Raw genomic sequence first — 15434 nt, 5'->3', positions numbered from 1 at the left:
GAGAACAACAACAACAAAAATCAGTGACACCAAGATAAATAAAACTGATAAGCCTTTAGCCAGGGTCATTAAGAGAAAAAGAGGGAGAATGCAAATAAAACAAGAATGAAAGAGGAGAAATTACAACTGATATCACAGAAATACAAACAATTGTAAGAGAATACTATGATGGTCATATGCTAACATATTAGACAACCTAGAAGAAATGGGTAAATTCCCAGAAACATACCATCTTCCAAGATTGAATCAGGAAAAGAATAATCTGAAAGATCGATTACTAGTATCAAAATTGAATTAGTAATCAAAAAATTTTTAAGAGAAAAAAAGTCCCAGACTGCATGGCTTCACGGGGAATTCTATCAAACATATAAAGAAGAGTCTATCAAACTACTTATCAATCTCAAACTAACCCAAAAAATTAAACAGGAGGGAACACTCCCAACCTCATCTTATGAGCCCATTACCCTGATACCAAAGCCAGAGAAAGATACTGCCAAAAAAAAAAAAAAAAAACAGGAGACCATTACAGGCCAATATCTATGAAGGATACACATACAAAAATCAACAACAAAATATTAGCAAGCCAAATTTAACAATATATAAAAAGGATCATACATCATGATCAAGTGGGATTGTTCCAGGGATGAAGGGATGGTTCAATATAAACAAATAAATCACTGTGACATGCCACATTAACAAAACAAAGGTTAAAACCCCACAGGATCACTTCTCAAATGATTCAGAAAAAGCATTCAACAAAATTCAATTGTCATTCATGACAAAAACTCTGAACAAAGTTGGTATAGAGGGAACATATCTCAACATAATAAAGCCCATTTACAATAAATACACAGCTAATATAATACTCAGTGGTAAAAAGCTAAAAGCTGTTTCTCTAAAATCAGGAATAAGACAAGGATGCCCACGCTTGACAATTCTATTTAACATAGTATTAGAAGTTCCAGCCTCAGAAATCAGATAAGTAAAGAAACAAAAAGAATCTAAACTGGAAGAAATGAAACTGTCAGTATTTGCAAATGACATGATACTATATAAAAAGAATCCTAAAATCTCTTCCATAAAACTACTAGAACTAATAAATGATTTGGTAACATTATAGAATATAAGATTAATATATAGAAATCTGTAGCTTTTCTATGCACTAATAATGAACAATTTAAAAAGAAATCAAGAAAACAATTCCATTTACAATTGCATTAAAAAGATTAAAATACCTAGGAATAAACTTAATGAAGGAATTGAAAGACGTATACTCTGAAAACTAAAGACACAGATAAAGAAACAGAAAATGGTTTCTGGTCTTACGTTGAGATCTTTAATCCATTTTGAGTTTATTTTTATGTATGGTGTTAGAAAGTGTTCTAGTTTCACTCTTTTACAAGTGGTACACTGTTGATGGGAATGCAAACTAGTACAGCCACTATGGAGAACAGTGTGGAGATTCCTTAAAAAACTGGAAATAGAACTGCCTTATGATCCAGCAATCCCACTGCTGGGCATACACACTGAGGAAACCAGAAGGGAAAGAGACACATGTACCCCAATGTTCATCGCAGCACTGTTTATAATATCCAGGACATGGAAGCAACCTAGATGCCCATCAGCAGATGAATGGATAAGAAAGCTGTGGTACATATACACAATGGAGTATTACTCAGCCATTAAAAAGAATACATTTGAATCAATTCTAATGAGATGGATGAAACAGGAACCTATTATACAGAGTGAAGTAAGCCAGAAAAAAAAACACCAATACAGTATACTAACGCATATATATGGAATTTAGAAAGATGGTAACAATAACCCTGTGTATGAGACAGCAAAAGAGACACTGGTGTATAGATCAGTCTTATGGACTCTGTGGGAGAGGGAGAGGGTGGGGAGATTTGGGAGAATGGCATTGAAACATGTATAATATCATGTATGAAACGAGTCGCCAGTCCAGGTTCGATGCATGATACTGGATGCTTGGAGCTGGTGCACTGGGACGACCCAGAGGGAGGGTATGGGAAGGGAGGAGGGAAGAGGGTTCAGGATGGGGAACACAGGTATACCTGTGGCGGATTCATTTCGATATTTGGCAAAACTAATACAATATTGTAAAGTTTAAAAATAAAATAAAAAAAAAAAACAGAATAAAAAAAAAAGAAATAGAAAATGATACAAATAAGTAGAAAAGTATCCTGTATTCATGGACTAGAAGAAATAACATTGTTAAAAAGGCCACATTATCCAAAACAATCTACAGACTTAATATAATCCCTATTAAAATACCCATGACATTTCTCAAAGAACTAGAAAAGTAAACCTAAAACTTACTTGGGACCACAAAAGACCCCAAATAACCAAAGCGATCTCAAGAAAAAGGAACAAAGCTCAAAGTATCACACTCCCTGACTTCAGACCATACTAAAAAGCTAAACAAAAGAGTGTGGTACCAGCACATAGATCAATAACACTGAATAGAAAGCAGACATATAGATCAATGAAACAGAATAGAGAGCCCAGATAAAAACCCACACACCTACAGTCAATTAATCTATGGCAATCTAATTCCACCAACAGACAAACAGATAAAGAAGATGTGGTGTGTGGCGTGTAATACAGTTCAGTTCAGTCCCACAGTAGTGTCTGACTCTTTGCGACCCCACAGACTGCAGCACACCAGGCTTCCCTATCCATCACCAACACCGGAGTTTACTCAAACTCATGTCCACCGAGTCGGTGATGCCATCCAACCATCTCATCCTGTCGTCCCCTTCTCCTCCTGCCTTCAGTCTTTCCCAGCATCAGGGTCTTTTCCAATGAGTCAGTTCTTTGCATCAGGTGACCAAAGTATTGGAGCTTCAGCTTCAATCCTTCCAATGAATATTCAGGACTGATTTCCTTTAGGATGGACTGATTTGCTCTCCTTGCAGTCCAAGGGACTCTCAAGAGTCTTCTCCAACACCACAGTTCAAAAACATCAATTTTCAGCACTTAGTTTTCTTTATGGTACAGCTCTCACACCCATACACGACTACTGAAAAAACCATAGCTTTGACTAGACAAACCTTTGTAGGCAAAGTAATATCTCTGCTTTTTAATATGCTGTCTAGGTTGGTCATAGCTTTTCTTCCAAGGAGCAAGTATCTTTTAATTTCCTGGCTGCAGTCACCATCTGCAGTGATTTTGGAGCCCAAGAAAATAAAGTCTGTCATGGTTTTCATTGTTTCCCCATCTATTTGCCATGAAGTGATGGGACTGGATGCAATGATCTTAGTTTTTTGAATGTTGAGTTTTAAGCCAGCTTTTTCACTCTCCTCTCTCACTTTCATCAAGAGGTTCTTTAGCTCCTCTTTGTTTTCTGCTGTAAGGGTGGTGTCACCTGCGTATCTGAGGTTATTGATATTTCTCGTGGTAATATTGATTCCAGCTTGTGTTTCATCCAGTCTGGCATTTCGCATGATGTACTCTGCATATAAGTTAAATAAGCAGGGTGACAATACACAGGCTTGATGCACTCCTTTCCCAATTTGGAACCAGACTGTTACTCCACATCTGGTTCTAACTGTTGCTTCTTGACTTACATACAGATTTCTCAGGAGACAGGTCAGGTGGTCTGGTATTCCCATCTCTTTCAGAATTTTCCAGTTTATTGTGATGCACACAGTCAAAGGCTTTAGCATAGCCAATGAAGCAGAAGTAGATGTTTTTCTGGAATTCTCTTGCTTTTTCTGTGATCCAACAGTTGTTGGCAATCTGATCTCTGGTTCCTCTACCTTTTCTAAATCCAGCTTGAACATCTGGAAGTTCACGGTTCACATACTGTTGAAGCCTAGCTTGGAGAATTTTCAGCATTACTTTGCTAGCGTGTGAGATGAATGCAATTGTGCAGTAGTTTGAACATTCTTCAGAGAAGGCGATGGCACCCACTCCAGTACTCTTGCCTGGAAAATCCCATGGACGGAGGAGCCTGGTAGGCTGTAGTTAATGGGGTCGCTAAGAGTCGGACACAACTGAAGTGACTTAGCAGCAGCAGTTGAACATTCTTTGGCATTGGCTCAAACAGTAAAGCATCTGCCTGCAATGAGGGAGACCCAGGAAATGCGGATTTCCTGGGTCAGGAAGATCCCCTGGAGAAGGAAATGGCAATCCACTCCAGCACTCTTGCCTGGAAAATCCCATGGATGGAGGAGACTGATAGGCTACAGTCCATGAGGTCGCAAAGAGTCAGACACGACTGAGCGACTTCACTTTCACTTTCTCTGGAATTGGAATGAAAACTGACCTTTTCCAGTCCCGTGGCCACTGCTGAGTCTTCCAAATTTGCTGGCATGTTGAGTGCAGCACTTTCACAGCATCATCTTTCAGGATATGAAATAGCTCAACTGGAATTCCACAACTTCCACTAGCTTTGTTCGTAGTGACGCTTTCTAAGGCCCACTTGACTTCACATTCCAGGATGTCTGGCTCCAGGTGAGTGATCACACCATCGTGATTATCTTTTTTGTACAGTTCTTCTGTGTATTCCTGCCACCTCTTCTTAATATCTTCTGCTTCTCTTAGGTCCACACCATTTCTGTCCTTTATTGTGCCCATCTTTGCATGAAATGTTCCCTTGGTATCTGTAATTTTCTTGAAGAGATCTCTAGTGTTTCCCATTCTGTTTTCCTCAGCCATAAAAAGGAATGAAATTCTGCCATTTGCAACAAGTAGATAGACCAAGAAAGTATTATGATTAGTGAAATAAGTCGGATGGGGATGACAAATACTATGTTATCACTTACATGTGGAACCTGAAAAATAAAACAAATATATACAGCAACATAGAAACAGACTCACAGGTATAGAAAACAAATTAGTGGATACCAGTAGGAAGAGGGAGTGGAGAGGTGCAAGATAGGGGTATGGAATTAAGAGATACAAACTACTGTGTATAAAAAAGATAAGGAACAAGGATATATTGCACAGCACAGGGAATTATAGTCATTATTTATAATAACTTTAAATGGAGTACCATCTATAGAAATATCAATTCACTACATTGCATACCTTAAAAAAAAAGAGAATTTAGTCTGTGGAATCAGACAGATTCTGTTCTAACTCTAGCTCAGGTCTCAGTAGTTAGACAGTGAGGTCAAGGACAATGTCTGTTTTGTTCATCAATGCCCAGTACGCAGTGCCTGGTACAGAACATGCAGTCAATAAGTATTTATTGAGTGAATTAAGGACAAAACAGTTTTCCACTCAAATGATTTTGCCCACCAGAGGACATCTGACATCTGGATGGAGATTTGGTTCTTGCAACTAGCATCCAATGGGTAAAAGTCAGAGCTGCTATTAAAATATCCTGCAGTATACAGGACAAAGAATTATCCAGCCCCAAATGTCAATAGTGAAGACGTTGAGTGAGGCCAATCAGGGATAAATTTCTAACTACTAACACTAATTGCTTGACCTTGAGTAAGTTATCCAATTTCTCTAACTCTTAATTTCCTCATCTATAGAATGGGAGACTAATTATAGCTGATAATAATATATATATATATATATATATAAATGAGATAAAGTAGGTATCATGTATGAAGTGCTTATCAGCAACTGGGGCATAGAGTGTGACCTCTATAAATGTCACCTCTGAGTGTTCTAACCATTAACCACTGGCACATAATGACAATGAGGTCCCTCAGATGGAATCTTTACGCTCTTGGATCACACCGTTATCAATCTCAGAGTGAGTACTCACATCACATTAAGCCCTCTTCCCCACTACATTTATTGCAAGGTTTATTGTATTTATTTGCTTACCAGAGGCTCAATAGTGAAAATGGTATTCAAGAAGAGCATGCTGTCTGCCTGAACCAGCTTTCTCTGATTCTCAAAAGTTCGGGAGAGAATGGAAAGACGTTGTCGGAGAGAAGAATCAATAATGCACTCCTCAAGAAACTCATCAGTCTCACTCTTTTCCTTTTTGCTAAGATCATCACAGACCCTAAAAAAAAAAAGAAGAAGAAACATGAGATTTATGAGGTACTTCCATGAAGTAAAGGGCTCCCCTCCAGCCCATCCTCTTGTGAATAGTCTCACCCATGACCTTGGGGTGTCCTTCCTTGCCTGAGACTGTAATATACCAGTTGAGAGACCTTATACCTTATCCTCTCAAGAACTTCAGTTTGTTTCCTTCAAGAAGTACCCCAGGCTTCCTATCCTACTCAATGCTCATATGCTTACTCCTGAGCCCTTACAGATATTTGCACAAATATTTTCCTCTAGGTAATTGTGTTTTCCAGGATGCTTTTTCAATATTTAACATCTACCCTGCCTCTCATACTTCAAGGGAAATTTTTTGTTTCTTCTAAACTTGCTTAGCTTGAAATCTTTCCTAGCCATTATTACCTACAGAATCTGGAGCCAGCAAAGACTAGGTTTTGATACTAATTCCACTCTCTATTTATTCACTCTGTGACTTCAGGAGTTACTTAAACCCTCTAAGCCTCAGTGCCATCATCAACAAAATGGAAAGAATAGGAGATCCTCCATCATAAAAATATGTTGAGAATTAAATATGATCAGGGACATGGGGTAATTCTTGGAACAAAGCAGTTGCTCAAGAAATGCCAGTTTTCTCCCTATATGAACCCCAGGCAGTTGCCAAGCTATCAAGTTATAAAATACTCAGACTTTAAGTGGAGACACATCCTTTCTCTTTCTCTCTCTCTCTAGATCTTCACATCCCTTGTGATAAGTCAGAAAAGCAGCCTTCACGACCGTCTATTCATTACTGAAGGTATGCTCACATAACTCCTTGTGTCTGTGACTTCATCTGAAGGCTGAATTTCAAGCCCTGCCAGGATACATGACCATTTTCCCATCATTTTTCTGGTATTACCAGTGGTGAGAGACATTATTTAGTAATGTGAATACTGAGTGAGAAGCTAGGGTGACTTAAATCCAGTCCCAGCCCCAATTATTTTGTAACTGACTTCATGCAAACCATATGCTCAGCAATGTCAAATAACTCTTTCTAAAATAACTTCAGTGTTCAGGGTCCTTTGGTCACACAGCATAAAGAAGTCGAAGAAGTGGGTTCAGTGTGTTCTGGTCCCAGTGAAGAAAGCATCGTGTGCTCCCTTTTTCTTGCTTGATGGGACACAAGGTAACCAAAGCAGCCATCGTGCTATACTGCTGGGCAGGTCAAGGCAAATTAAAGGCAGCTCAGTCCACAGGAAGAGAGGAAATCATGTATTCCTCCATGTGGAATTTATTAATACATATCTATGAGTTCGTCAAGGCTGTATATTGTCACCCTGTTTATTTAACTTATATGCAGAGTACATCATGAGGAACACTGGACTAGAAGAAACACAAGCTGGAATCAAGATTGCTGGGAGAAATATCAATAACCTCAGATATGCAGATGACACCACCCTATGGCAGAAAGTGAAGAGGAACTCAAAAGCCTCTTGATGAAAGTGAAAGTGGAGAGTGAAAAAGTTGGCTTAAAGCTCAACATTCAGAAAACGAAGATCATGGCATCCGGTCCCACCACTTCATGGGAAATAGATGGGGAAACAGTGGAAACAGTGTCAGACTTTATTTTTCTGGGCTCCAAAATCACTGCAGATGGTGACTGCAGCCATGAAATTAAAAGACGCTTACTCCTTGGAAGGAAAGTTATGACCAACCTAGACAGCATATTAAAAAGCAGAGATATTACTTTGCCAACAAAGGTTCATCTAGTCAAGGCTATGGTTTTTCCTGTGGTCATGTATGGATGTGAGAGTTGGACTGTGAAGAAGGCTGAGCGCCAAAGAATTGATGCTTTTGAACTGTGGTATTGGAGAAGACTCTTGAGAGTCCCTTGGACTGCAAGGAGATCCAACCAGTCCATCCTAAAGGAGATCAGTCCTGGGATTTCTTTGGAAGGAATGATGCTGAAGCTGAAACTCCAGTACTTTGGCCACCTCATGCGAAGAGTTGACTCATTGGAAAAGACTCTGATGCTGGGAGGGATTAGGGGCAGGAGGAGAAGGGGACGACAGAGGATGAGATGGCTGGATGGCATCACTGACTCGATGGACGTGAGTCTGAGTGAACTCTGGGAGTTGGTGATGGACAGGGAGGCCTGGCGTGCTGCGATTCATGGGGTCGCAAAGAGTCGGACACGACTGAGCGACTGATCTGATCTGATCTGATCTGATTCCTTAGGAACAAATCCTAAAGAAACAATCATGAATGTAAATAAAGAGCAACAAAGAGGTTCACCAAAGTGCTTGTAATAACACAAAAAATGTGGGTAAATTTGATGTACCAGATCGAAGTATTGGTTAACAAATAATGGGACTCATATATATTACATTTATATATGAGGGTTAATGGGAGTGAGGTGTGGGGATAAAACGCCTTGTGTGGACCAAAGACGATAATGCTTTATGAATTGAGGAGGATGATGAACTCAACCCTTACACCAGGAAACAAAGGAGGACAACACAAAAATGCTGCTTTTCTCCCATACTGCTGGGACTCTTGAGTCAGTGACCACTGTATAATGAGAAGTGGCGGGGTGGGGGGGCGGTGGTGAGGACACCAGCTGTCATCCTGTCTGCCATCTATACAGAATTACAGCCATGGCTGAATGTAAGAAGGGAATGTGTCATACCACTGTGAGCTGGGTTGACTCCAACAAGGACTTCTATATACCTCAGTCTATTGTTATGCCATCTTGTCTGGCTGATACTCATTGGCTCCTGCACTCAGAGGTGTTCTGTTTTTCAGATGAAGATGCCTCTCATCACAGAATGTAACAATACACTAGCCTTCTCTTTCAGTAAAATCATGGATTTAACCCATTTTGCAAATGGTCTGGTAGCCCAACATCCATCACCTTCAGGCATCAACTACGGTTCAGTCAGCGGACTATACTCAGTGGGGAGTACAGTGTGTCTCAAGCACAGTAGTGTTGAACCAGTGCTGCCCTCTCATCTTGGGTTCCTAGAGACCTGCACCTGACGCTTTGCAGCATCCCAAGAGGTGGTAATTGAATGCCGAGATTAAAAACTAAGAACCTCAGCCATCATGGCTGGCAGAAACATTCCCCTCCACACCTGGTATGGAAAGGATGGAGCCATCCAACTTCAAATGGACTGTGTCATACTGGACAGAGAGTATTAATAACTCTGTGATGCCTGTCATAAATGAAGTACTAGAGGTCCTCTTCCTGTTTACCAAGTACCACTCAAGTCTTTAGGTTCTTATATGACTAGGAAAGGGAGTGTTGTGCTAGGTCGTTTCAGTCGTGTCTGACTGTGTGACCCCATGGACTGTAGCCCTCCAGGCTCCTCTGTCCATGGGATTCTCCAGGCAAGAATACTGGAGTGGGTTGTCATTTCCTTCTCCCGGGGATCCTCCTGACTCAGGATCGAACCGGAGTCTCTTATGTCTAATCTGCATTGGCAGGCGGGTTCTTTATCACTGGCGCCACCTGGAAGAGCTCCCCAACACAACTGAGATTAAATTTATCACTACCTGGGTGGTAGGCTGAAAGCTAAAATACAACTGATTTATTTAGAGAAATGTGTCATCTCCAACACTGTAATGCTTTGTAACACATCCATGCTAATCACTTTCGGGGTGGGGGGCTCCCCTGAGGATTCTGTGTTCTTGTACACAGTGAATCCAGAACCAGAGCAGCTGTTATTGAGAGAATGGCCATGACCTTGACGGATAAATGGGGAGCAGAAATCCTCAAAAGCCCATGCTGTGTCTCTGGAAATAATAAACTGTGATGAGAATGAGGATGGAAGTATCTTGTAGGATATTTTATAATCCCTAAGGCCAAGATAGAGGAAGTAAGGAGGAATGAATTCAGTCTCAATTTTTGAAGGGATTAATTTTATGTAACTCCTAGAAAAATGTCAGAAAAGAGAGAGAACCAAAATATCATTTTCAAAGGTTCTTATATCTGATTCCTAATGTTCAAAAAAATGGGAAAAAAAAAAAGTTCAGAACTTCTTCCTAGGGGAAATGATATCACCATTGTCAGAGTCTGGAGCCTGAGATTAGCTTGAGGTCCCCAAATCTGAATGTGTGTCCTAAGGTTCATACAAACATGTTTTGGAAGGCAGAGAGGAAGACTTCCTTTGTAGAATGAAAGTGATAAATTCCCAGAAAGGTAGAGGGCTCAGATGTGCCTTTGCTCAGGCACAGCATCAAGATGCTGGAAAGAAACTATGATGGCTGGAATAGGACCTTGAAGACGTCCATAATACTAAAGGGATTAGAATTCTCGAAGTGATCATGCAGCAAGTTTCAGCCCCTTAGATGAATGCCTTGGGATGAGTTTTAAGCCATAACTCAAAAGCAGTGAGAAGACTCTTGAATTCACCTAAAATCTACACTGAAGTTTTAAAATCTTAAGTCACTGGGATGCTGCAAAGGGAAACGTGAGTCTCCTAAAGTATGCCTAAGGCCCATTTAGACCACCTGTGTTGCAAGTTCAGGACAGAAGTCAAGCTTTCTCTCTACACCTTAACTACAGAGGTTACTGAAGGAAGAGGAGAAAAAAGAGCTCGCTCACCACTAGCAGTAGCAGAGAAACATAAAGAGATTATTCCAGGGATTCTTGCACTGGTCTTCCTGGGGAGCTCAAGAGAGAATTTATGCCAGAAGCTAAAGATCTCACTCCTGTTTCTTCAGTTCAGTTCAGTTGTTCAGTCGTGTCCGACTCTTTGCGACCCCATGAATCGCAGCACACCAGGCCTCCCTGTCCATCACCAACTCCTGGAGTTCACTCAGACTCACATCCATCGAGTCAGTGATGCCATCCAGCCATCTCATCCTCTGTCATCCCCTTCTTCTCCTGCCCCCAATCCCTCCCAGCATCAGAGTCTTTTCCAATGAGTCAACTCTTTGCATGAGGTGGCCAAAGTACTGGAGTTTCAGCTTTAGTATCATTCCTTCCAAAGAAATCCCAGGGCTGATCTCCTTCAGAATGGACTGGATTTCCTTGAAGTCCAAGGGACTCTGAAGAGTCTTCTCTGACACCACAGTCAAAAGCATCAATTCTTTGGTGCTCAGCCTTCTTCACAGTCCAACTCTCACATCCATACATGACCACAGGAAAAACCATAGCCTTGACTAGATGGACCTTTCCTGTTTCTTAGGGACAAGCAAACCTTGGCCCATAAGCAAGCTATCCAAGAACATTCTGCTTGATCTGCTGCTGATGTGAGCCTAAGAGACAAGCTAAGGGTTTGTTACACAGAGGAGGAGAGGATCTACACTCACAGCAAGAGTACAGCCATCCATGAAAGGGGCACCTATCCAAAGATATGAACTAGACGTTCAGTAAAGAATAGCCTCTTTCTTTGCTTTTTGAGATGATGGGCATTTTGTTGCCCATTAGTCTAGGACAAGAGTCCATGGCTAATAATATGAAACTTGGTGGCATGCTTGGGAATGTATCAAGGAACAAGAGAGGCATGGGAGAGAAGAGATACCTGGTCAAATAAGAGATAAGGCCTCTTACCCTAAGAGAAGGGTAGGAAGAGGGGATGGGGCAGAAAATTCAATCCATTCTTCACTAAGACCAACCAATCCAGTTTGTAGCAATATGAGTTATGTTGCTGTGTGTCACCCACAGACAGCAAAACATTTTTATTTAGCCATCTGAAGCCACTTTTCAAGTTCATCGTTTAAGGGAGGGGTATGATCCACGATGATAAATTTGGGCTTCCAATTGTGATTGTTAAAATGCTCTATTATATTGTTTCCTTGCTACAAAAAAAGCAAACAAATAAACAAAACAAACAAACAAATGAACAAAAACAGCCAGGAGGATCTAACAGAAAGAGCAAGGGAGACAATGCAAAAGAAAAGGAAGAATAAGCCTCAAAGGTAATATTACAGATAGGGCCATGAGTGTTTGCGGGGACAAGAAGTGTGGGGGAGGGTAGAAATGTCCATTCACGTGTGGTTAAAATTTTAATCTCTTCGAATTTCTGGCAGCAATTGGTTTGAATTTTTCCTGAGTTTCACTATTGAATAACTTCCTTACATATCTTTTGGACATAGGCATGGCATCAGTCACGTCCTATACATTTGGTCAAACACAAAGACATAGTTGAAATTAAAGCTGCCTTTCCCTCTGATGATTTTCCCTGGTGGCCCAGACAGTCTGCAAAGAATCTGCCTGCAATGCAGGAGACCCAGGTTTGATCCCTGAGTTGGGAAGATCCCCTGGAGAAGGGAATGGCAACCCACTCCAGTATTCTTGCCTAGAGAATCCCATGGACAGAGAAACCTGGTGGGCTACAGTCCATGGGGTCGCAAAGAGTCGGACATGACTGAGCCACCAACTAACACTTCTTCTCTGATAGTGCATACTCTTTTCTCCCCAAAAGATTATGCCCACAGCACAAGGAGAGTACTGAAACACTACTTTACTGCTGTTTCTGCCTTTGTACCTGCTCTGTTTTTTATCTTTGAACATACCTGGACCATTCTGATTGTTGGTACATACATGTCAGCTGAAGAATCAGGACCGATGAAGCAATGGACAAGAGGTCTCCTCTTGCCTTTTTAAACTACTGGTGTTTCTATGCTGTGAGGCAACATGAAGTTTTTAGGCAGGAAAGGCTTTTCTTTTCTCACTTTTAAAGGTGGCACAGTGGCAATGCAGTGATTAAAGCTCATTGTCTGGATGACAAAGCCTCTGGTCCGCGGTGTCCTATCACTGTCACCGCTCCTTCTGATTCAATTAGGGACAGCTCGCTGGGGGATTTCTGCCTGGTCTCCGCAGACCTAAGACTTTTTATTTTTATCACATACTAACTTGGTGTTGAACAGAGCTTTGAAGCTTCTTGGGCCTAATCTTTAATGAAAATGGAGAGGCAAATAAAAAAGATTGAAATAAATTCCAATGAAAGCAGCAAAAGTGGTAATTCAGGGAGGATGGGGGAAGCTAAAATTGCAAATGGAGTTTAAAAGAGTCAATGATAGATTCAGTAAAAAAGAGAAATACTAAAAATTTAACAGTGATGAGATTAATTAAAAGTTTGGCTTTCCATTTTGTTAATTTTCTCCACTGCCTGAAGTATCATTTTAAAAAGCAGCAGATTAAAATACCAACAAGAAACCTCTATTAAGTTATACAGTTAGTGAGGATTGAGCAATGCTACTAAAACTGAAATTATTAAAGCCATTATATCTAAGCCTTCATTTCCCCCATTCTTTGTCTTTTCTGAAAGTTTCTTTTCACTGGGAAAAAAGTAGTCCACAATGATCCCAATCCAAAAGAGATTACTTTTAGAAACCCTATAAAAACTGATTGATCTGGTTAGGGTATAAAAAGAAATAAAGACATGTAGATTTGTTTTGAGAGAATAGTGAAGAATGATGTATTTGGTCTTTAAAATTCAGGAAACCAGCTACTGATAAATTATTAACATAAGCAGGATAAGATTAACTGAGGACAGACGATGTGTTTCACATAGTTCAGTCTGGGTTCTTTAAATGAAACAAGGGGCATTGTATACTGGACCCAAATGATAATACATCTGACGTTGCTTGAGTTGGTTAGAAACTTACCACAAAAGCCAAAGAATTTTCATAACTAAGTTTCATGTTCCTTCAAATTATATGGGTAGTGATTTTTCTTACAAACCTGTACTTTTCTTGGTCTTCCTCTTCCTGGGTAGCAAATATCTTCCACTGGAAATGGGCAATGATGCTACTGTGGTTGTGAATAGTTACAGTTCGCTGATTGGCCAGAGATATGTAAGTTTTCTCAAGGATCAAGGAATTCTTGTCCAACCTTATGTTCATGTCTACGGCAGCTCCATAGAGAGATATAAACACTTTTTCACCTAGAATATTAACAAAGTATAAATGCACTTTTAGATTTATTCTAGAACTATGCTACTAAGCTATTTTCCCCCATGGTGAAGTCAGGGAATACTGCACAAGCATTACACACTTCATTCTCCCCTCTTCCCTGTCAGTCAGAGATAAGACGTGATCAGAAATCTGAATTGTTATGTTTGGTACAATTACAGAGAAATAAACTATCTTTCTTGATTACTGTAAAAAGAATACATAAAATATGAATTGTGGTAAGTGCTACCAATTTTACTTCTTTGTAATAGTTTAAAATCCAACAACCTGACCATGAGGGCACCTGAGTTCTAGAATTATAACTATTAGCCTCATCTTTATTCCAAGCATAAACTGGATTTCTTAAATTAACTGCACCAAGTACATCTGGGAAGAGCTGCTCAGCATGAGAGGATCTAAGTCCAAACAAAGGGGACCAGAAAGGCAGCATTAATAACTTCATTAACAGAAAACTGACTATTTAAAAGGAACCATATTTCCAACAACAGTAATTATAACAAAACAAAAATGAAATGAAACATACATGCACATACATACATACTTATGCCTGGACAGTGATTACATGAAAAAGAAAAAATAGAAAGACAAAAGTATTGGTTAAAACTTTAAATGTTTTAATGTTAAGAACACCTTTATTCAGCATAGTAATTTAAGTTTGATTTCATTCAGGATGCATCAACTGCCTTGACTCTAGGAATATGAAAGTCCTTGGGCTTCCAAGAAGACACAAGTTACAGACTTTTATTTTATCTGATCTCTGCAATGTCACAGCAAGTACCTTACTCCGACATCAAGGTAGAAAAAGGAAATCCTTAAATATCATGAATGTCTGTTGATCTATGCTGCTACCATTTTAATTAGAACTCAGAAGGTCTAATCACTTGGACTTTTTTTTAGCAAATATTTCTGCTACATTCACAACTATATGAACTGAACAGGTATTTAGTAAACTGATAGCCCTTTATATAGTGCAAACGTTTTTTAGGCCCTATTACTTTGACCACATCAAAACGTTTCCCAAAGTTTAAAGAAAAAGTTAAGTATCTAGGCATTTGCCTCTAAAATGTTACATTTTTATTTAAAAAATATATACATGAGGTTAAAAATTTAAGTACTAAACAGCACATACCATGAGAAGAACACATCTTCTCCTCCTTCACTCAACCCTAGGCCTGCTTTTTAGAGGAAAGAACTGCTAATATTTTCATGTACTTCCTTTCCAAAAAAGATATGCATTCTTGTCAACTTTTAAGCTTTTTGATGAGTTAAATTTAACTGATGACTGGAAACTTGTTGCTTTAATTTGCATACTCTTAATTATGGATCACAATAAACTGTGGAAAATTCTGAAAGAGATGAGACTACCAGACCACCTGACCTGCCTCTTTGTAGGTCAGGAAGCAACAGTTAGAACTGGACATGGAACAACAGACTGGTTCCAAATAGGAAAAGGAGTACGTCAAGGCTGTATATAGTCACCCTACTTATTTAACTTATATGCAGAGTACATCATGAGAAACGCTGGGCTGGATGAAGCA

General features: G+C 39.8%; 1 protein-coding gene across 1 annotated transcript in view; it reads right to left on the bottom strand.

The window, feature by feature from the left end:
* LOC112442305 (hydrocephalus-inducing protein homolog) overlaps positions 1 to 15434 on the bottom strand; it is a 316573-nt gene that overhangs the window by 99401 nt on the left and 201738 nt on the right. Inside the window, exons 8-9 of the mRNA XM_024979012.2 lie at positions 13667 to 13868; positions 5812 to 5995 (exon numbers count right to left, since the gene is read on the bottom strand). Of these exons, the coding sequence (XP_024834780.1) occupies positions 5812 to 5995; positions 13667 to 13868 (386 nt within the window). The remainder of the gene's footprint in view (positions 1 to 5811; positions 5996 to 13666; positions 13869 to 15434) is intronic.

Source organism: Bos taurus, chromosome 18, assembly GCF_002263795.3.
Source record: "Bos taurus isolate L1 Dominette 01449 registration number 42190680 breed Hereford chromosome 18, ARS-UCD2.0, whole genome shotgun sequence".
In the NCBI taxonomy this organism is placed as follows: domain Eukaryota; kingdom Metazoa; phylum Chordata; class Mammalia; order Artiodactyla; family Bovidae; genus Bos; species Bos taurus.
Note: the sequence above shows the minus strand (reverse complement) of the source record. Positions and strands in the feature narration are given on the sequence as shown.